Source organism: Bombina bombina, chromosome 4 (assembly GCF_027579735.1).
Source record: "Bombina bombina isolate aBomBom1 chromosome 4, aBomBom1.pri, whole genome shotgun sequence".
Classification (NCBI taxonomy): Eukaryota; Metazoa; Chordata; class Amphibia; order Anura; family Bombinatoridae; genus Bombina; species Bombina bombina.
Window position 1 is genome coordinate 767,645,524 of NC_069502.1, and position 24,616 is coordinate 767,670,139.

General features: G+C 35.1%; 1 protein-coding gene across 1 annotated transcript in view; it reads left to right on the forward strand.

Moving 5' to 3' along the window:
- The window catches only part of LOC128657840 (formin-2-like), a 213,456-nt gene that overhangs the window by 162,206 nt on the left and 26,634 nt on the right, over positions 1-24,616 (forward strand). Inside the window, exons 10-14 of the mRNA XM_053712262.1 lie at positions 3,914-4,005; positions 12,852-12,981; positions 16,522-16,668; positions 17,308-17,367; positions 18,550-18,670. Of these exons, the coding sequence (XP_053568237.1) occupies positions 3,914-4,005; positions 12,852-12,981; positions 16,522-16,668; positions 17,308-17,367; positions 18,550-18,670 (550 nt within the window). The remainder of the gene's footprint in view (positions 1-3,913; positions 4,006-12,851; positions 12,982-16,521; positions 16,669-17,307; positions 17,368-18,549; positions 18,671-24,616) is intronic.

Genomic DNA, 24,616 nt, shown 5'->3' on the forward strand with positions numbered 1-24,616 from the left:
AAAGCTATCTGATCAAAAGTAATGAGTCCCAAGATGGATCGTTTATAAATTTGCATTTATAATGTGATCCGTGTTATATTCTGGACACAATTTTTACCAAAATAAAGCCTACCATGTGTATGTTAGGCTATCATTCTCGGTCTGGCCGCTGCAGCCATGATGCCCATAACAACCATCCCCCATGAAGTCTATTACAGATTGGCATAACATGACATGGAGCGGCCATACTGGAAATAAATCATGCCTACCCTTGGCCCCTCCTCTCCCTGTGACGTATCAGCACCTACTCTGCATCTCCTCGGTTGTTAGGGAATAAGGATATGAGCGATTTAAATAACTGACTGGACAACTATAACCCTCATATGGGTAATGAATATTACATCAAGATCGTCTAGCTAATGTAACTAACCTAACTGAAAATCCTTGTCTACTTGAAATACGTGTTATGGAAATAGTGTAATATGAATCATGCAAGACATGGCATATATAAAGAATGCTTATGTGCCAAATGTAGTGTGTACATTTCAAAGGGACACAGATAATAGTCGTGCTTCTGCATCATCTGCAGTGAAATCTGTTTAGAAGAGAACCAAGAGTTAAAGTATCATATTGCTATGCCTTATTGGTAAATTGGTTTTCACTGATGCCAAAGTAAAAATGTTTCTGACCTTTATACTGTGCCGCTATGATTTAAATTCACCAAACTGTTTGTAACTTTGGATTACACTAAAAAAAAATTAACTTGTCAGTTTTATGCACATCCTCAGTGACTGGAAATACCGAGAAGTGAATTGATTATTTTTGGAGCTAGCATGGAAAGTGATTAGTTTAGCGCATTTAGCTGCAGAGGTTTCTGGGAGCTGTGAACTGGAGGCATTAAGTAACTGTAGCACACTACACAATACACAGACAACATACATCCTAGATCCAGATATTGGTGAGTAGGGTGCTGTAGCCTAGAAGGCAGTGTGTATCTACAGCAGTTTCTTGTACTACACTTAACACACACACACCACATAACCACTACACCAAGTTATTGGTCTATGGTGCTATAACTTGCAGAAGAGTAAGTACCTGCAGCAGTTACCTGTAGCACACTGCACAAACACTAAACTTAAAGGGCCACTAAACCCAAATTTTGCAATATGCAATATTAAGCAACTTTCTAATTTACTCCTATTATTAAATGTTCTTTGTTCTCTTGCTATCTTTATTTTAAAAAGAAGGCATCTAAGCCAAGGAGCCAGCAACATTTTGGTTCAGTACACTGGACATCACTTGTTTATTGGTGGATGCATTTAGTCACCACCAATCAGCAAGCACAACCCAGCTTGTGAACAAAAAAAATGGGCCAGCTTCTAAACCTACATTCTTGCTTTTCAAATAAAGATACCAAGAGAATGAAGAAAAATTGATAATAGGAGTAAATTAGAAATTTGCTTAAAATTGCATGTGCTATCTAAATCATGAAAGAAAATTTGGGTTCAGTGTCCCTTTAACACACACATTCATTTGTGCAGATTTTCATAGAGCAGTATGACATCAACCATAGGATAGCTATTTTTCTGAAGAAATGGCATTGGTTCATTTGTGACCTAGCATATGAGCTTCAAATTAAACTTTTAACCCCTTTTGGCAAATAGAAATTTTTGTTGTAAGTTTATCAAAGAGAAGAATGCTGTAATTTGTATGTGTGTTCTTCAATATTGTATATATTATTCATGGTAAATAAATTACCCCCTCCGATCATGAAGGGGTCTAATTTATAGTGGGGCATGTTTTAATTTATTTATTAATGTAAAAATGTTAATGGATCGTCTCCCTTATTATGTTTTTCACATATGATATTATATTTGAACGTTTTTTCATAGGTGTATTTAATACTTTTACTCTCTTATTTTACTATTGTATGGTTACACATTTACATTTCTTTATCTTTCCTTCAATAAAGAAAAGTTTAAAATAGAGAAAATAAAAAATAAAAAAACATACTATGATTCCAGAATTTAAATTCCCAATCAAATTTTTAAAAAAGACACACTATCTTTATTTGAACAGTTTTGATTGTGAAAGTTTTTTTCTTTATTTAATTTTTATTGACTCCTCTCTGAGGCACATTTAGACATTTTGTGGGCATTTTTTTTTTAATTTCAGTAAAAATCTCTTCAATCTTCGGAGCACGCTGAAAGAATAATTATCCTTTTGTTATGACTTTTCCATCTGATTAGCAGAATATATTAAACATTGTGAATTTAGCACTCTATGTGTAAATGAAGTACTTCTATTAATGGCAATGTATCTTGCCTCGTTCTACCCATTTTAGATTTCACATTTTAACAAAATGAGTGTTTTCTAATGCTTTCTAAAATAGATATTTAATCTTTTTAAAGATTGATGTGCTTAACTATTCTTTCTCCAATAAAATAAATAAATATATATATATATATATATATATATATATATATATATATATATATATATATATATATATATATAGTACATAAAATTGTTTAACCTCTTCCCCCCTCTTAGATGTTTATTTACGCCCTAAGTTACTTTGCCAAACGCAACCTAGGACATAAATAAACGTTTGCATGTTTTTCTGATTGTCTCTACTGTTGCTGAAGTAAAAGTAAATTGAAAAGTTTTAAAAAATTGTACACTCTATCATAAAAGAAAATATGTGGGTATCATGCCCCTTTTTGTTAAAATATTACAATTTTAAATATGGATTTCTATAGGCTTACACTGAACTCTGAGCATCAAAATACATTATGAATAATAAGAATGTTGAGATAATTGAATGCTATAGTCTATTCAAAAGTTTTTTTTTAGCTGGTGATATTTTTTCGAAGACTTGAGGTCTACATATGATCTTCTTTGGTACCAGCTTCTAATCATTGATTAACAGCTACAACTTTTAGGATAATGGGGTTTCATATGAGCAATCATTTTATTTGCATGTTGGGAAATATACTAGTTAACAGTATCTTTATAAAGCACACATTGTAACAAACCACCATCTATAAACCTTGCTAATGGTCACACTATAACTACCCTCTAAATATTTTTCACTATTTTTTTCCGTTTAGAATAAAAAATAATAATTTTCTGTCTGTGCAAGTTCAGGAACTTGGATTACTTCTTATACATTATGTTATGCCAGATAGTTTAAAGAGCATATGATCAGATGAGATAAAGAGCGAAGTATGGTACCTAAATGTTGGCTTCTCCTTAGATAGAAGGATTTTGAAGACAGTTGCAGCTTACAACATGGACATTTTAGACTGCCAGGCACCTGATGGCCCATTTAAATGGATACGCCATGCTCTGTAACATACTGTATCATAGACGCTTAGTAATGATTAATCAAATCAAGACTTTAATCCCTAAAACGTCAATCTGTGGATGTTTAGAATATATACAGTTGAAGAAACTGAATTTATTGAAGATTAGAAAAATAAAGGAAGTATGCTATGGTTGTCTTTATTTGTTCATTCTATGTATGTCTGTAGGTGTCTATTCTTGCTTGTATATCTCTGTGAGTACCTGTGTGTGTATGTGTGTATGTCTTTGAGTACCTGTGTGTGTATGTCTGTGAGTACCTGTGTGTGTACCTGGGTGTGTGCTTCTGGGGCATGGGCCTAATCTTAGGTTTGATGTGGGCTTATAATTGAATTGTGCTTCAGGGTAATAGGCACTTCAGTCCCATAGGTCTAATTTCTTTTTTTCTGGGGGGGGGTGTCAACATTTAGGACATTTTCTCTTTCAACCTAATTTAATTTTTTGTTGTTGTTTGGAGCACTTCCTATAATGTCACACGTGTTAATTATGATCATGTGACCGGTATTTGGCAATCCTAGTACAAATTTGAGATATTGACGTCTCAATTGTTTTTTGTTTGTTTTTGCAGAGAGCCCTTGCAGATGAACAAGAGAAGATTGAAAAGCATGTTAAGTCTTCAAAGAACAAAGACAGCACTAAACCTTTGGACAAACCAGAGCAGTAAGCAAACTACAATACTAAAGTTTTAGAAATTATGAATTTTATACTAAAGCTTGAAATAGTAATTTTGTAAAACTGGTAATAATATGGTAATTTTTGTTCTTACTGTAGATCTATACAGCACATTAAAGAATATGCATTATATATTTATAAACAAACAAAACGGTTTTTAGTACCATATTTTTGCATAAGTATGTAAGGTAGCCTGACTGCATCGAGGCAAACCCACCATAGATGAGTTAACATTTAATATATTATAAGATGTGATGCTTTAAAAACAGTTAAAGGGACAGTCAAGTCCAAAATAAACTGTCATGATTTAGATAGGGCATGTCATTTTAAACACTAAAATGCAAGTCTGTCAAAAGAACTGAAATAAGGGGGCAGTTTGCAGAGGCATAGATACAAGGTAATTAGAGGTAAAACATGTACAGGTATACCCCGCTCATACAGCGGGTTATAGACCCGAGCCCCGCTGTAAAGTAAAAAAATGCCTTAAAGTGAAACAAGGCGTATTTACATTTATTTTCACCGTTTGCCAGTGTGTTTAAAAACTTGAAAACATGTTTGATCTAACATATATTAGGGGTGCAATAGTGCTACGTTTAGTTTAACACTAGCACAGCACAATATTCAATTAGTATTCAATAAATACTGTACCTGACCTTTTATTATGATTTGTTTATAATTTAAGTATTATCTCAGATTAGATTTGTGTTGTTCCTAGCCTTTTAGAGTAAGACAAATATATCATACATATTATATAACTTCATATTATATATTTTATATATATATTGTTTATAATATTAGCCTATTCCACTTAACTTTTATATTGTGTGAGAGCAGATTATAATTATCTATAGCAAGACACTTTTATATACAGTACATCCACTATTAGCATAGACTTGGAGATGTTATTAAGTACATCAGAATACCAGAACATCATTTGTTATTTGTGAATATTGTGAATATTAGTCTATTTATTTTCAGACATTGGGCACCATGTACTAAATGGCGGGCGGACAGCTTCTTAACTCGCGAAGCTGTCCGCCCGCCTCCGCTACACACGGGCAGCGGATCTGTTGATCCGCTTGCCCGTATGTATCATTACGCGACCGAAGAGGCTGTCAATCACCAAGAGCGAGCGTGCTCTCTGTGATTTTGCTTCGCCACTTAAGAGGTGGCGTAGGGTGTAGGGAGCAAAGGCTCCGGAGCAGCTTTCGCTGCTTCGTACATGGAGCACATTGTGTTGATTTTATGTGCAGTGATTGCAGTGTTATATTGTATTTATGCAACCTTTTATAGAACAGCTCTAATTTAAACCTCACCCAGTTAAAGGGATAGGAAAGTCAAAATTAAACTTACATGATTCAGATAGAGCATTTCATTTTAAGAGACTTTTTAAATACACTTTTATTTTCAATTGTACTTAGTTCTTTTAGTATCCCTTGTTGAAAAAGAATATGCACATATCCTACACTAGTGGGCGCTAGCTGCTGATTAGTGCCTGTGCACATTTGTCTCTTGTGTTTGGAAAACTAGATGTGTTGAGCTAGCTGCCAATCGGCTAGATTTGGAGTTTTGTCGATAACGACCCGAAAAACTAACGCCGGCTTTTTTCTGGCCGCACCATAAAAATAACTCTGGTATTGAGAGTCCACATAAAGGCTGCGTTAGGCTCCAAAAAAGGAGCGTAGAGCATTTTTAACGCAGCTTCAACTCTCAATACCAGAGTTGCTTACGGACGCGGCCAGCCTCAAAAACGTGCCTGTGCACGATTCCCCCATAGGAAACAATGGGGCTGTTTGAGCTGAAAAAAAACCTAACACCTGCAAAAAAGCCGCGTTCAGCTCCTAACGCAGCCCCATTGTTTGCTATGCGGAAACACTTCCTACGTCTGCACCTAACACTCTAACATGTACCCCGAGTCTAAACACCCCTAACCTTACACTTATTAACCCCTAATCTGCCGCCCCCGCTATCGCTGACACCTGCATTTTATTTTTAACCCCTAATCTGCTGCCCCTAACACCGCCGACCCCTATATTATATTTATTAACCCCTAATCTGCCCCCCTCAAAGTCGCCTCCACCTGCCTACACTTATTAACCCCTAATCCGCCTCACTAACCCTATAATAAATAGTATTAACCCCTAATCTGCCCTCCCTAACCTCGCCGACACCTAACTTCAATTATTAGCCGACCGGAGCTCACCGCTATTCTAATAAATGGATTAACCCCTAAAGCTAAGTCTAACCCTAACACTAACACCCCCCTAAATTAAATATAATTTTAATCTAACGAAATTATCTCTTATTAAATAAATTATTCCTATTTAAAGCTAAATACTTACCTGTAAAATAAATCCTAATATAGCTGCAATATAAATTATAATTATATTATAGCTATTTTAGGATTTATATTTATTTTACAGGTAACTTTGTATTTATTTTAACCAGGTACAATAGCTATTAAATAGTTAAGAACTATTTAATAGCTAAAATAGTTAAAATAATTACAAAATTACCTGTAAAATAAATACTAACCTAAGTTACAATTAAACCTAACACTACACTATCAATAAATTAATTAAATAAACTACCTACAATTACCTACAATTAACCTAACACTACACTATCAATAAATTAATTAAATACAATTCCTACAAATAAATACAATTACATAAACTAGCTAAAGTACAAAAAATAAAAAAGAACTAAGTTACAAAAAATAAAAAAATATTTACAAACATAAGAAAAATATTACAACAATTTTAAACTAATTACACCTACTCTAAGCCCCCTAATAAAACAACAAAGCCCCCCAAAATAAAAAATGCCCTACCCTATTCTAAATTACTAAAGTTAAAAGCTCTTTTACCTTACCAGCCCTGAACAGGGCCCTTTGCGGGGCATGCCCCAAGAAGTTCAGCTCTTTTGCCTGTAAAAAAAAAACATACAATACCCCCCCCCAACATTACAACCCACCACCCACATACCCGTAATCTAACCCAAACCCCCCTTAAATAAACCTAACACTAAGCCCCTGAAGATCATCCTACCTTGTCTTCACCTCACCAGGTATCACCGATCCGTCCTGGCTCCAAAATCTTCATCCAACCCAAGCGGGGTTTGGCGTTCCATCATCCGGTGGCTGAAGAGGTCCAGAAGAGGCTCCAAAGTCTTCATCCTATCCGGGAAGAAGAGGCGATCCGGACCGGCAACCATCTTGATCCAAGCGGCATCTTCTATCTTCATCCGATGACGACCGGCTCCATCCTGAAGACCTCCACCGTGGACCCATCTTCTTCCGGCGACGTCCAACTGAAGAATGACGGTTCCTTTAAGGGACGTCATCCAAGATGGCGTCCCTCGAATTCCGATTGGCTGATAGGATTCTATCAGCCAATCGGAATTAAGGTAGGAATATTCTGATTGGCTGATGGAATCAGCCAATCAGAATCAAGTTCAATCCGATTGGCTGATCCAATCAGCCAATCAGATTGAGCTCGCATTCTATTGGCTGTTCCGATCAGCCAATAGAATGCGAGCTCAATCTGATTGGCTGATTGGATCAGCCAATCGGATTGAACTTGATTCTGATTGGCTGATTCCATCAGCCAATCAGAATATTCCTACCTTAATTCCATTGGCTGATAGAATCCTATCAGCCAATCGGAATTCGAGGGACGCCATCTTGGATGACGTCCCTTAAAGGAACCGTCATTCTTCAGTTGGACGTCGCCGGAAGAAGATGGGTCCGCGGTGGAGGTCTTCAGGATGGAGCCGGTCGTCATCGGATGAAGATAGAAGATGCCGCTTGGATCAAGGTGGTTGCCGGTCCGGATCGCCTCTTCTTCCCGGATAGGATGAAGACTTTGGAGCCTCTTCTGGACCTCTTCAGCCACCGGATGATGGATCGCCAACCCCCGCTTGGGTTGGATGAAGATTTTGGAGCCAGGACGGATCGGTGATACCTGGTGAGGTGAAGACAAGGTAGGATGATCTTCAGGGGCTTAGTGTTAGGTTTATTTAAGGGGGGTTTGGTTAGATTAGGGGTATGTGGGTGGTGGGTTGTAATGTTGGGGGGGGTATTGTATGGGTTTTTTTTACAGGCAAAAGAGCTGAATTCTTTGGGGCATGCCCCGCAAAGGGCCCTGTTCAGGGCTGGTAAGGTAAAAGAGCTTTTAACTTTATTAATTTAGAATAGGGTAGGGCATTTTTTTATTTTGGGGGGCTTTGTTGTATTATTAGGGGGCTTAGAGTAGGTGTAATTAGTTTAAAATTGTTGTAATATTTTTCTTATGTTTGTAAATATTTTTTTATTTTTTGTAACTTAGTTCTTTTTTATTTTTTGTACTTTAGCTAGTTTATTTAATTGTATTTATTTGTAGGAATTGTATTTAATTAATTTATTGATAGTATAGTGTTAGGTTTAATTGTAACTTAGGTTAGTATTTATTTTACAGGTAATTTTGTAATTATTTTAACTATTTTAGCTATTAAATAGTTCTTAACTATTTAATAGCTATTGTACCTGGTTAAAATAATTACAAAGTTGCCTGTCAAATAAATATAAATCCTAAAATAGCTATAATATAATTATAATTTATATTGTAGCTATATTAGGATTTATTTTACAGGTAAGTATTTAGCTTTAAATAGGAATAATTTATTTAATAAGAGATAATTAATTTCGTTAGATGTAAATTATATTTAATTTAGGGGGGTGTTAGTGTTAGGGTTAGACTTAGCTTTAGGGGTTAATACATTTATTAGAGTAGCGGTGAGCTCCGGTCGGCAGATTAGGGGTTAATAATTGAAGTTAGGTGTCGGCGATGTTAGGGAGGGCAGATTAGGGGTTAATACTATTTATTATAGGGTTAGTGAGGCGGATTAGGGGGTAATAACTTTATTATAGTAGCGCTCAGGTCCGGTCGGCAGATTAGGGGTTAATAAGTGTAGGCAGGTGGAGGCGACGTTGAGGGGGGCAGATTAGGCGTTAATAAATATAATTTAGGGGTTGGCGGTGTTAGGGGCAGCAGATTAGGGGAACATAAGGATAACGTAGGTGGCGGCGCTTTGCGGTCGGCAGATTAGGGGTTAATAAGTGTAGGCAGGTGGAGGCGACGTTGAGGGGGGCAGATTAGGGGTTAATAAATATAATACAGGGGTCGGCGGTGTTAGGGGCAGCAGATTAGGGGTACATAAGTATAACGTAGGTGGCGGTCGGCAGATTAGGGGTTAAAAAATTTAATCGAGTGGAGGCGATGTGGGGGGACCTCGGTTTAGGGGTACATAGGTAGTTTATGGGTGTTAGTGTACTTTAGAGTACAGTAGTTAAGAGCTTTATAAACCGGCGTTAGCCCAGAAAGCTCTTAACTACTGACTTTTTTCCTGCGGCTGGAGTTTTGTCGTTAGATGTCTAACGCTCACTTCAGAAACGACTCGAAATACCGGAGTTAGAAAAATCCCATTGAAAAGATAGGATACGCAATTTACGTAAGGGGATCTGCGGTATGGAAAAGTCGCGGCTGAAAAGTGAGTGTTAGACCCTATTTTGAGTGACTCCAAATACCGGAGGTAGCCTAAAACCAGCGTTAGGAGCCTCTAACGCTTGTTTTCACGGCTAACGCCAAACTCCAAATCTAGGTCAATGTTCCTTCAGCAAAGGATATCAAGAGAATGAAGCAAATTTGATAATAGCAGTAAATTGGAAGATTGATTAAAATTGTATGTTCTATCCGAACCAAGAAAGGAAAATTGGGGTTTCCTGTCCCTTAAACCCTTTTAGGTCCATGCAGGTGGTAAACTGGTTACATATTGCAAAGCAAAAAAGACAAAAAAAAGTTTGATTACAGATTACGGCTGCTGAAATTACACATTTTGTTACATTTTATGAACAAGAGAAACCAGTTACGTGTGCAATATCCGCAATCTTATACAGAAAAGGGGGGAAGGTTAGTACTATATTCTGGCTAAAGCATTTCAACTCACCTGCCAATGTAAAGGCAAACTCCATAGGTGAGTGCTTCTCTAATATATATTTTAATATTTGATGCATTTAAAATCTGTTATATTGGTCATTTGTACATTAGTTTGTCTCTTTACCTATATAGAACATTTTATTACATATTTAAAAACATACAATACAAGGTACTGGGTTAAACCATCACTACTTGGTTTAAGTGTTATTACTTGACAGTAAAAAAAGAGAAATATTGCACATCCAAAATTAGGTTAAATTATTAAGCTATTAAAAATATTAATATATTATGTTCTAAATTTTGTATATATCAAAATGTGTAAACAGAAGAATGAATATGTAAAATTTATCTAATAACTTTTTTGTTATTGTAGTCCTAATATACTTAAAAAAATTTTTTTATATATTTAATTTTACAGTAGTAAAACTATAGTTTGCCGTATGGCCTGCTCATTAGATAGTAATTCCTGTTTTTCATGCGCCTATAGATTTGGATAGCATAAACAAATTTCCCAAAATACTAAAAAAAAAAAAAAAAAAATAGTAAACTGTGAAAGTGGTAAGCTAAACCTATAGCAAAAATATTTGCACCAATCTGCAGATAGATTTTGCTTTGGTGAAAATATGAGCAATTATTGCTGAGATATAAAAGTTTAAAGACCCTTCTTTTGATATATATTGAATGATTAGGTACAGAGGTTGGTGGGAATTATAGTCCCAGATATTGGTCTGTAGCTTGAATGAGAATAAGTGCAGCAGTTAGTCTAGCACAATGCATACACTATACAAATGCCTAAAAACACTACAAAGATTCTACATTAAACATGCATATTACACACATATATTTTTGACAACACAAAATAGGAATTTTTTTTTGCAAATTCCAGAGTTGAAGTTTCAAATTTTAAATATTAAAAGGCTTTTAAATTCTAAAATTAAACTCAACAGAATGTAACAATACATAATATGATGACTTATTTTGGAATTGTAATATTTGATTTGGAATATTTCTGTAACGGGACTAATGTTTTTGTTTTCACTCAATATTCAGACTTTTATTAACTGTTGTTTTTCCAATAGAATATACAATCATCAATTAATATTGTAAGCAACAAATAATTATATTGTAGTTTGAATAATGTTTTCAATCTTCTGTCAATGCACTTTTGCTAAACTCTATCACTATATAAGAGTACCCTAAACTGTTCTTTTTGGAATGGATTTTTACTCATCAGTAGCACCTGTATATAATGTGAGATCTTTGGATAAAACAGGAAATTAAAGTATGAACAAAAACAATATACTATGTTTCCAGGTTTTTACAAGCGATCAAAATCCTGCTATACTACAGCGGTGTTCTAACTATTTCACTTGGGGCCCATAGTTTGAATTTTGTTTTCACTCTGAGGGCATGTGAGCAAATTTTTAGAAATATAAAAAGTTGAAACAAAATATATATTGTACTTGCATATAAAACGTTTAGATACAAATATACCCAGTGCTTTTTTTGTAAAACATAAGGTGCCAGTACTTATTGTCATTGATTGATATATTGTGCTCAATAACTTAGAGAAAAGCAAAGGGTTAACATTGTCTACAATGCATGAATGTGTAGGGGTTTGATATATTTTACAGTACCCTCTTGTGAAATAGTTATTTACATGATGATTTACATCATTTACATGATTATTAAAAATGTGATCTGTTATGAGATGGCAGAGGTTGCGGTACTCAGTACCATCACAAAAAAAGCCCTTTATTTACCACGCACACGCTCTGCCATTCTCAATATAGCTATGATGATATCAAACTATTAAAACATATTTTTTCTTGTTCAGACATATTAAATGATCAGTTTAGAGAACTGGATGGAATAATAAAATTGGAATTAGGTTAAACAAGCTGGGCATAAATTTACATCATGAGCATTCTGGAAGTATGGGCTAAACGGCTGTATCAGCCACAACCACCAAAACATAAGTGGACTATCTGCTTTCATCTACAGTGATAATTGATCATAAATGCAATAGATCCCCTCTTGTAGCCAGACAGCTGTCAGTGTTTTTGATGCTTCCTCTCCTAATTTGGAGACAGAGGGAGATCTGATATATATTAATCCTTCTAAATTAATATTTCCAATCCTTCCAGAGGCTTTTAGGGTCAAATTTATGTAGGCTGTTCATATGAACGCCTCTTATCTAATGATTATATAATATCATATGTAGGTCAAAACACTTTCTTTTTTAGTGAGGAATTAATGAAAACTGTATATGTGTCTGTACACACAATACATATTTACATTGTCCCAATGATGCACATTATATGTTACATCATACTGCCCCTTGCTTGATGTGCAAAATGCTAAATTTCTAATGTCTCTGTAAAAAGAAAGGTAATAAATACTATAAAGTTTATTGAATGTTCCTGCCTACAGCAAAATGCCTAATAAATTGAGTGCATATCTAAAAGTTATTATAATCAATATTAATAATCATAATTAATCGGGGGGATATATGTAGAACAATCTTAAAAACAAAATATAGCCAAGGTCTATGACTGAATGCGTTTCAGCATGAAATGCGTCGTCTTTAATGGACCCCTGCCATGTGTATCTACTTTTTAAACGTTAATTAATAAAAGTTGTTTTCTATCACCTTTGGAGGGCAAAGCATTTTAAAGAATTAAGTTCTGTTTTCTCTATCAGGATTATATCCTAGCTCAAACAAAAAGTTCACCCTCTCTTGCTGAAATCCTTCATTTCATCCGTGTTGGTCATTACTTTTCAGACTATAAATTATGACTGCAATATGATTTGACTGAATATGAATTGTTTTGTTTCATATCTGTATGTTTTCTGTAGGTTCCTTCATGAACTTTCCATGATACCAAATTTCTCAGAAAGAGTTTTTTGCATTCTGTTCCATTCAACAATATCAGAAAATGTTAGTTCCATCTGCCGTAAACTTGAATTAATACAGAAAGTGTGTGAGGTCAGTAAAGGTTAAAATTCTACAAATGATTATTTTTATAATATAGAATTGAAATATTGTTTTGTATTGCTACTCTAAATATTAACCCCTTAACGACAGGGGTTACACTAAGGCAATATTTCTCAACTCCAGTCCTTAGGACCCTTAACAGGCCAGGTATTGATTATATCTTAACTAGAGCACAGGTGAAATAATCAGCTGAAGGGAGAGAACAGGTTAGTAACCATGGCTACTGATCAGCTGATTATTTCACCTGTGCTCTAGTTAAAGGGACACTAAACCTAAAGATTTCTTTCATGATTCAGAAAGAGAATGCACATTTAAACAACAATCTAATGTACTTCTATTATTTATTTTGCTTATTTTTTTAGATATCCTTAGTTGAAGAAAAAGCAATGCGCATGGGTGAGCCAATCACATGAGGCTGTAAAAGTCCAGCTACCAATCAGCAGCTACTGAGCCTATCTAGATATGCTTTTCAGCAAAGAATATCAAGAGAATAAAACAAATTAGATAATAGAAGTAAATTAGAAAGTTGTTTAAAATTACATGCTCTTTCTATATCATGAAATAGAAAAATGGGTTTCATGTCCCTTTAAGATATAATGAATATCTGGCCTTTTAAGGGTCCGTAGAACTGGGTTTGGTAAATTCTGATCTAAGGGGTTAATAGTGAGACTGCACTCACATACAGGGTACATCCATTTCATTAAGGGGTTAATATGACAACATTCTTCTTGGTATAAATGGTTTCTATGTAAAATATCTCTCAACCGCATATGTATAAAATATTTAGTTATTTTAAATATTGAAATATAAGTGTAAAGCGTTCATAAAGCCATGTTGTACCAGATTTTTCCTTCTCTGCTAACGGCTAATAAAGTATAATTCAAAATATTTCATTACACTCACATAGCGCAACCTGCATGTTAATGATTTCAGGTATCTAGATCAGTATAGAGTTAAAAATGTACAGATTTCTAACCATGACTAATTGTACAGTAACTGTAGGCCAGGCGGGTGACAAAGCAAATCAATGCCATAGAGCTAAGCAGGGAGGTACTGTGAGATAATAGCAGGTAGTGTCTCTGCTTCTTTCCCCACCTTGAGTCCTGCCTGCTTCTGTTTACCTGCTGCATTGTGGCAACCTGTAACTTTCCCTCTTGGCTGCCTGCATTGTAAGGAGCAAACATGGGTCATATCTGTAGTGTCAGCATTATGCCTGGACACCCTGTAGGGCTCTGACTAGAGAGGACTCTAAGGCTACAGAAATGCTGTGTAGCAAGTCAATGTGCAAAATATATTTCCATGACAATGTTAAGGTTATTAAAATTAATATTGAAAACAAAAGTAGATGTATAATGTATATCTAAAGGGACATGAAACCCTAAATGTTTATTTCATGCTTCAGAGACAGCATACAATTATAAACAACTTTCCAATTTACTTATATTATTAAACTCCTTTTTCTCTTGGTATCCTTTGATGAAAAAAATGCCTAGGTAGGTTTAGGAGCTGGGAGCTACCGATTGGTGGCTGCTCATATATGCCTGTTGTCATTGGCTTACAGATGTGTCCAGCAAGCTCCCTAGTAGTGCATTTCTGCTCCTTTAATAAGATACCAAGAAAATGAAGTAAAATAGATAACAGTAGTAAATTGGAAAGTGTTTAAAAGTGTATTTTATATCTGAGTCTTAAATGAAAAATTTGGGGTTTATTATCTCTTTAAAGGGACAGTCTACTCCTTGTTTAAAAAGATAGAGAACTCCTTTACAACCCATTCCCCAGCTTTGCATAACCAACATTGTTTTTTTAATATACTTTATAACATCTAAAACTCTGATTTTAAGCCCCTGCATGGCCCGCCTTTATCTCAGTCCATTTTATAAGCTTTTCACAGCAAGACAGAGCTTGTTAATGTGTAATTTATATAGATAACTGTTCTCACTCCTGTGGAGTTACAAATGAAACCACACTGATTGGCAAAAATGCAAGTCGTAAACAGCCCTAAGATTAGGGAGCATTCTGCAGAGGCTTAGATACAAGATAATCACAGAGGTAAAAAGTATATTAATATAACTGTGTTGGTTATGCAAAACTGGGTAATGGGGTAATAAAGGGATTATCTATCTTTTTAAGAAATCACAATTTTGGAGTAGACTGTCCCTTTAAGGGATTTATTGCTCCCAGATAGGTATATTCATTTACAGGATATGAAAATCAAATGTTTTATGTCTATTTATCTATCTATCTGAGAAAAAACCTTCTATTAATTCAACAATGTTTCAAGCAAATACAATTCATTGATCATTAAGTTAATCAAATCATTTTACCATTTTATTAGGTGTCATTGTTTTTGCCCACTTTTGGATCAACAGTAGTAACTGAAATGTGTGAAAGGTTGAACTTGATGAACTTAAGACTTTTTTTTTTTTTAACCTATATTGCTATGTAATCTCAATGACAAAACTTACACAGTGGGTTTTGTTTTTGCATTTGAAGAGCTGGCTGAGAAAACTTCTAATTCTATATAACTGAACTTAAAATGAACATATTAGCTAGATACGTGGGTATAAATGCAAACATTGGCATATACGCACAGACCTAAACGTATACATAGGGTCCATATAGAGAGAAAAATATATGAATCAGTTTTTGTGAAAAGGAGGACACTGTATATTAAAAGAACCTTATGGTAGACAACTGTAAATTCGATTTTTGTGGACGCTAGGACTTTAAAGGGACACGCAAGTCTAAATTAAAAAGTCATGATTCAGATAGAGCATGCCATTTTAAACAACTTTCCAATTTACTTCCATTAACAAAATGTGCACAGTCTTTTTATACTTACACTTTTTGAGTCACCGTCTCCAACTGAGCATTTGCAAGAATACACAGAATTATACGTACATGCATTTGTGATTGGCTGATGGCTGTCACATGATAAAGCAGGAGTGGAAATAGACCTAACTTTGAAATCTGTGAGAACAAAAATCTTCTACTTATTTGAAGTTCATACTAAGTGCTATTGATTTGTCTTTTTCTCATGCATTTGTTGATTATGCAAATCTACTGTATTTGTAAGTTAAAGGGACACTGAACCCAAATTATTTTCTTTCGTGATTCAGATAGAGCAGGCAATTTTAAGCAACTTTCTAATTTACTCCTATTATCAATTTTTCTTCGTTCTCTTGCTATCTTTATTTAAAAAAGAAGGCATCTAAGCTTTTTTATGAGTTCAGGACTCTGGACAGCATTTTTTTATTGGTGGATGAATTTATCCACCAATCAGTAAGAACAACCCAGGTTGTTCACCAAAAATGGGCCGGCATCTAAACTTACATTCTTGCATTTCAAATAAAGATACCAAGAGAATGAAGAACATTTGATAATAGGAGTAAATTAGAAAGATGCTTAAAATGTCATGCTCTATCTGAATCACGAAAGAAAAAATTTGGGTTCAGTGTCCCTTTAGTAGTGTTGTTTCGATGACTACTCAGAATATATTAACAAAGTTATAATGTTGGTATTTATTTTCAGACTTTAAGAGAGGGCCCAACAGTGTTGCGTGTCTTGAGCTTGGTACTTGCTTTTGGAAATTACCTGAATGGTGGGAATCGAACTAGAGGCCAAGCCGACGGCTTTGCATTAGACATACTGCCAAAACTAAAAGATCTAAAGAGTAACGTAAGTATTAGACATTTCTGGGTATATCCAAACACCATGGAATTTTTTTTTGAGGAAGCAGCTGCCATTGGACTAGACTAAATTGCACCTGACATGGCACAACGACTAACCATTTCCTCATATTTTAATAGGAGATGTACTATAACATTTTCTGTCTATAAATGTATTTCCATTGATCCATTGCACCTACTGGAGTGTATTACATTGTTATAAACAGCTACTTTGCTTCTATTTTGACATTTAATTTAATAGCTGCTTTTGCCTGTTGAAAATGCCACCTATACTGAACATATAAATACAGCTGTATTCTCTATAGCCTAGCTATATAAACAAAATACAGCAGTAGAAATCATCCTTCAGTTGGGGGTGGAAGAGAGAGCTGAGACTATATAAAAGGACTATATAAAAGGGTAATTCTTACAGCTGTTTGTAATACAACTCTTATAAGCTATTTGCATATTGCCCCTTTAAACAAATTGTTAGTATTTGATACTATGGTCTGTTTTAAAACCAGCAATATGTTTAACTTCAAAATTGATGAACTTTATAAAGCATGCAGCTAATACTCTTTTTTTCAGTGTGCTTTTTTTTCTTTAAGTTTTGTATAAATATCTTTAATCACATGCTTTTCTTAAATAGGATAACAGCAGGAATTTGCTTTCTTACATAGTTTCATACTATTTACGTCACTTTGACGAGGTAAGTAATGAACTTGTGGTCAATATTTCTCAAATGTCTCATGATGTCATATTTTGATTTGTTAGTATCGTCTAAAATTGTACTTGGTCTAAAATATAAAACCAAACTAAATAAAACATCAGAAGGAAAAAAAATAACAGTTTTCACAAGAAGAGAAATTACAAGCAGTCATTATTTTAAAGCTGGAGGGGTAGCAAGTTCAATAATAATTTTGCAGAACTTTGATAAACAAAGGTAATGTTGATGCATTAAGCAGATTTTTCATTGAGAAGTGTCTTCATAAATTCCTTATAGCATATTTTATAATTCTACTCTTTTTTTTGTCCCATATCCTTGTTTCAAAGAATGCAGTATCATGGGCAATATATAATACATTTTGATGATTATATCTAAATCTAAAAGTGCATGCTAAGGCATATAATATAAACAGATAATGTAATTTGCCTAGCTCTTACCCCATACTGAAACTCTTACCTAATATTTCAGATTTATCTGTACAAGAACATAAAGTAACATCATATTTATTCTCAAAAGTATTTGACACATGATCAGGTCGGGCCTTTGTAAGGTTGAGTTGGGCACCTCCCAAGGGGCCTACCCTTTGAGGGGCCCTGCAATGCAAGTGGTGAGGGTATGAGAAGGTGCAATGGACATCCTGTATTTAGCTTAGGAAGAAGTGTTTATGCAATGTAATATAGAGGTTTTTTTAGTCTTTTTACATGGGGCAGGGCATACAAGGGGGGGGGGGGGGGGATTAGGGCACTGGACTATTGGGCCCCTGCATGTGAATGGAATTTCTAACTGACTTATAAATTAATGTTAAATGCTGTGAATGTAATTCAATTTATATTTTGAACATTAGTAAAACTTTATTAACTATTTTGTTAATACAAATAAATACAAACACAAACAGCAGCGGCCTTATACTAGGGTACACTTTATTTCTGAGGCATGAATGTTGAACTGCTATAAACCATTTTTTTTACACATAAATACAATTGTTCCTTTAGTCTGACCAATTTTGTAAAAGTTTAGAAAAATAACTAACTCCTTCCAAATCCATCTACTTGTTAAAGTTTTCATTTGGATTTATATAATGTTATAACTAGTTAATAGAATGAAATTACTTGTTTTGACTTTTTAATTTGTTTTATTGAAACACAATATACGTTTCAACCCCAGAATGCAGGCAAAGAAGAATGTGTTTTTACATTGCCGGAACCACAAGATCTTTTTCAAGTGTCGCAGATGAAGTTTGAAGACTTTCAGAAAGAACTCCGTAAAATAAAGAAAGAGTTACATGGTAAATAGCCATTCATTTCAACATGAAGTTATATTTACTCAAACTGCCATAAACTTTTTTTTTTTTATAAGTATACAAATATCAGTGTTTGATCAAGGAAAAGGTTCATTCCTGATTGCATAGGTACACTGTTATTTGTTATACTTAGAGGGACATTGTAGGAATTTTTATTTGCTTCCCATATATTAAAAAAATGCAGTGTATTGAAAATGTCTATGTTCAAAATTAAGTAAAATGAGCTGTGCTAAACGCACATTGAAAAAAGATATGACAATAATACTTTAAATAGTTAAAACTGCACAATTGATGTAATAGAAACGTACAATAACAGGAGGGCGTGTCCAGGCAGTGACTGAAATGGCCGCAAAAACAGAAGCTCGTAGTGAAGTTTGAGATATGTCGCCTAGCTCCAAACTTTGGCAGCATCCACAATTGTACTATACAGTCCGAGATATAATGCACTATAGAGTGTCAAATAGTTTGATATATACTGCGTGAATGATATACTTGCCCTGTTCTGGACCGCCAAGATCTCTGCAGGCGGCCTTCTCTGAAGATCTTGGCACCCCACCCTGCTAACCCGGGTCAAGCAAGTAAACACCAACTGCTATACCATCTTATATACTAAAATCTACCCAGCACCTATTTTCCATGTCATACATCATGGAGCTAGTTATACATCTCTTTTGAAAGAATGATGTGCTAGTCTTGATCATCATTAGGCGGCCTTTGTGGATACGCTAAGGATTACAGTTGGCTCTCCCTCTACCATAACCTTTGTCGATGTCCCGCATGCTAACAGTACTGGTGCTCTGGCTGTTGGGGGCACCACAAATTTGGTATACACAACAAAGTGGGAAAGAGCTTAGGAATGTACCGGAAAGGAGAGATCTGGAAATAACAGAGGCTCTTAAGTGCAACTACAATACGGACTCATCAGCAGATCTTGAGATATAACAAGTTCCCATAATCCTGAGATAGTAGTGGTGGACATTACTAGGAGTCTATATGCTGGGAAGGAGAATGTTTGTTTGTGTGGGAACAATTGAAGAGATTACAACAAAGTTTGTTACTGCTATCCTTTTTGAAATTTACCTCTAATGAACAGATGGCTATTTCCCAAGTGACACAGCACTCTGGTTGCACGTTTCCTCAGGATGTTATGCCGATCTACATGTTCGTTATGAAAACGGAAGTGGGATAAATTACTTATAATCCCAAAACAGGGATAGAGTACCTATATGCTTTATTGCCCACAATGTTTTGCTACTTTATTTTCACTATTGGACCTCTGAACTCAGTGTGCACGGCTCCTGTCCGGTTTCTGATTTTAAATTGGCAGAACCATAGATTACGACCGGATAGTCTGAGGATTGGGAATACGTGCTCTTCTATCCATTGAGAGCTTCACCATTAGCCTTCCCTGTTGTATATGTTAAACCCAGTTTAGCTTAATATTGCTTGTTCGTATAACTTAATCAGATGAGTTTACTTTGGTTATTTAATCCTACAGATGTGGCTACACAATTTCTGTTTACTATATTCCAATGCACATGTTTCTATTAAGTTGAAGGGATCCTTAAATAGACATCTGTGCTAAGACTAGATACGTTTCATCCCCAGAGAATATCCCACTTCCTGACAGGGGGCACCTCTTTGGGGATAAAGCTACCCAATGTTTCCAATCTCGATTTATGTCTAGTTGATTTTAGTAAGTTTACTATTTATAACAATTTAGGTACTTATATACTTTGATATGGACTATAAATGTTTGCCTAACAAATGCTTTTTGCTATATCAGTCTTTCCTGAGCTCTTAGTTTCTCTATAACATACTGTCTCCAATGTCTATAGATAGAAAGACTAAAATATATCAATAATCTTTGAGACTGAAGTCCTATAGCATCTCTTTTACCCAAAAGCTTTGATAGGTGTGTAATTCCCCCTTATAACAAAAGCTCCCATCTCTATTGGCCTTATATTTACTTACTGGAACCCCACAACATGTTGTTTTCAATGCCCTTATACTCCCATTACTAGAAGAATTAGTATATTAATAGTTCTGCATTACCTTAAACCTAAATGTACTCCAACACAATCTTATTATCTCATAAGATATGATATTTCAGAACTCCAAAGATTAAAATTTAAAGTTTTACAGGTGTCTGGAAGTATGATGTTGATTATTACAGGTTTTAAACTAGTTAAAGGGACAGTCTACACCTTAGTCATCTTAAAGTCTTACCTTAGATTAAGCTGCAAATAGCCTTCTGCCTTTCTATATCATGCAGCAGGAACGGTAAAACTGTTATTTGAAATGAATATTGTTTCTGGACAGTATGAAATGGCTGCCAAGCTCCACCCACTGAGGATTTAACGATCTGGCCTGCATATGGCTTCCAATCACAAAAGGCTCACTAGTTGGATTCAACAGACTGTCAATGCTATTCAGCAGTGCATAGATGCAGCCCAGATTGTGTCATCGGTGGGTGGAGCTTGGCAGCTATTTCAAACTGTCCAGAAACAATATTCATTTTAAAATAACTTTTTTGCCATTCCTGCTGCATGATATAGAAAGGGCGCAGGAGGCTATTTGCAGCTTAATCTAAGGTACGACTTTAAGATGAATGAGGTGCAGACTGTCCCTTTAAGTAATATATGTTGTTCTATTTACTAAAGTCTAAGAATGTCCATTAAGCATTATTAGTTCACCCTCTCTTGGGTACTAGAGTAACCCTTGGACAAATGCGATTATTTCATATTATGGTAATAGTCAATTTCATCATAACTATTTATTTAATACATAACTATTTATTTAATACATAACTATTTTTTGCTTGGCCAGTTTTCAACTATTTACATGTTTCAGTTATGCCTAGTATTCATAAAATCTATAATTGAGGGTCAATGAGTGGCCCATTGCAAAATTGCTTAGACCATGCCTATCTCAGTTGCTAGTCCTTCCATTTTTGACACATAAGTTTGGTTGGGGTCCCTTTCGATAACTATGGGGAGGTTATAATAGAAAAAGGAAATTTCATACCAATATGTTCACCACAGTTGCTTCCACTTCCTACTCACATTGTTGTTATTACTAAAAATCTCAATAAAAGATTAAAGATAAAAAAAAAAAAAAAAAAAAAACATACAAAAAACAATAAAGCAATATAAACAAATACTTGTGAACTGGTAATGCCAAAAACACTGCAGTCGGGCCACATTCTGCAACACTACCGATTTCAAGGTCACGCCTCTTCCTGAGGATGTGTGTTGTTTTAATCTTTAGCTAAGCTCATTTTCTTTGTAATTTGTATATTTTTTGTCTTTATTATTTGTATTCTTGCAACTTGATTTCATAAACTAAAACAAAACGAATATTATACAATATATAACATGCCAACAAGTAAACCAATAAACATCTGATGATATACCTTAACCCCTTCATACCGGGGGCAAGTCTTCAAGATCAGAAAGAAGTTCTGATGTAAACACTTGCTTGAAAAACTAAATCATGTGATCGTCAAGGAGATCATGTGATTTCAAGGCTGGGTTCGGATCATGGAAGACTGTCTACGATGCTAGACACAACACCCAGTCTAATTATCAATTAACTAAAAGGAGGAGGCTGCAGGATGCTAAAAAAAAAGGTAGGACATTCCATGCCGTTCTGTGTTAAAGCCCAGCATTGTTAGGACAGCATGGAACACTCTAACGGAGTCTAGGGGTTATAGCAGATAAAGAGTGTGTCCTAGTAGTCTCCTCTGTATTAAGTAATATTTCTTATCTTTGGATTAACCTCAACCAGTCAGTCTACAAATTTATCAATATGTTTTAAAAGGGCTGGAGGATTAAACAGACCTTTAGAAAGATTGCAGAATTTATCTCCAGCAAGCTCACCAATGAAGAGGGGCAGAGGCACAGGCAGGGATGGGTGAGAGAATGGGATAGGTTAAGGGGGGAATTGAGTGGGGGTGATGGTACCTGTCCAGCTCAGTGCACTTCCAGGTTTAAGTAGTTGTTAAATGTGGTATTTGTATAGGGATATAAATGATTGGCGTCCATCTAAGTTTGTTTATGTCTTATATCAGGCAAATATAAACTAATCCCAGTAAAAGTGGACATTGGTGGAAAAAGTTTAATTATTTGTCTCTTATAAAACCCGTAGCCTTCTAATGACATTAGTTTAGTGGGGTCAGTGGAGATTTTCAAGCTCTAGCTATTATAGATTTTGCATTGTTGATAGCTAATAAAAGGTATCTAGCCTAATCTTACAGGGGCCTCCTGGTTTATTATTAAGAATGACATGACTTACCTGAAGAAAATTAGTTGTCCCAGATATTTACCTAATCCCTCTACCTCTATTTCATATATATATAGCATATGACCTACCTCACCACCTTCCTGCCAGTGTAGCCCTTGATGATGCTAAGGAATATGCCTCAGGCGAGCTGGAATTAAATACCTGCAAGTCAGAACTTTATAGTTAAGCTCAAGCTTTGCTGCCTAGAATGCTCCAGAGTTCCTTGTTCCATTTAGCTAGAGAGAGAATCCCCATTAAGTTTATCCAGCAGACGTTTAGTCCGTGACAGTGTCCATAGCCTGGGTGTATCAGTTAAACCAAAGTCTTTTAGGAGTACTTGAGGACCGTGGTTGAGAAACAGTGGCAAGTGTTGCAATTTGAGTCATTTTTGTTGTTGATATACCGAACATATGGAGGTATCACTTAATTTTTTGCATGTAATGGAACAAACATGAGTAATATTTTATGAAAACTTAGCATGTTGAATAATTTAATGCTTTCTTTTTTTCTCAGCATTAACAGGTCACTCTTCTTAGCAACAGTTTTTTCTTCAATTCAAACAAAATGTTTTTTATTATCCAACAATTGGCTAGATTACAAGTGTTGCGTTATGGCTTTTAACGCTGAAAAAATTGCCATTCCAGCGTAATAGCCAGGAACGCATATTGCGAGTCGTGTCGGTATAGCTATTCCGCAAGCATTTTAGCCTGTAACTCAACGTCCATTGCGCTCTAAAAAAATGAAGTTTTTGTGTGGGATTTTCATAGCGCCGGTATTACAGGTTCTACGGTCCGGCTAAGAAGCTTGCGTTACAGCCTATACCAACACGATCCATACCACCATCTGAGAGCAGTAGTTAGGGATTTTGCAAAACAAAAATGTTTCACAAAACTCATAACTAAACTGTTACAAAGTACACTTACACCCATAAACTACCTATTAACCCCTAAACCGTCACCCTCCTGCATCACAAACACTATTTAATACTTAACCCCTAATCTGACACCCACCCACATCGCCAACACTATTTAAATATATTAACCCCTTATCCGCCACTCTCCGACATCTCCGCATCTATAATAGTTATTAACCCCTAAACCTATGGTCTCCCAAATCGCCGCCACAAAATAAACCTATTAACCCCTAAACCTCCAGCCTCCCACATCGCCGCCACTAAATAAACCTATTACCCCATAAACCACCAGCCCCCTATATCGCAAAACACTAAATTAATCTATTAACCCCTAAACCTAACACCCACTAACTTTAAATAAAGATTACAATAGAACTATATTTAAATAAATAAAAACTTACCTGTGAAATAAAAATAAACCTATAAAACTATAAACTAACCTAACATAACTATACTAATAAAATAAAAAAAATTCTTCCAATTAAAAAATCTAAATTACAAATTTAAAAAAACCTAACACTATGAAAAAATTAAAAATTAAAAAATCTAAAATTACAAAAAACAAACACTAAATAATGAAAAATAAAAATCCCTAAGCTTACAAAAAATAAACTGAATTATCAAAAATAAAAACAATTACACCTAATCGAATAGCCCTATAAAAATAAAAAATCCCCCCAAAATAAAAACACCCTCTAGCCTACAATAAACTACCAATAGCCCTTAAAAGGGCC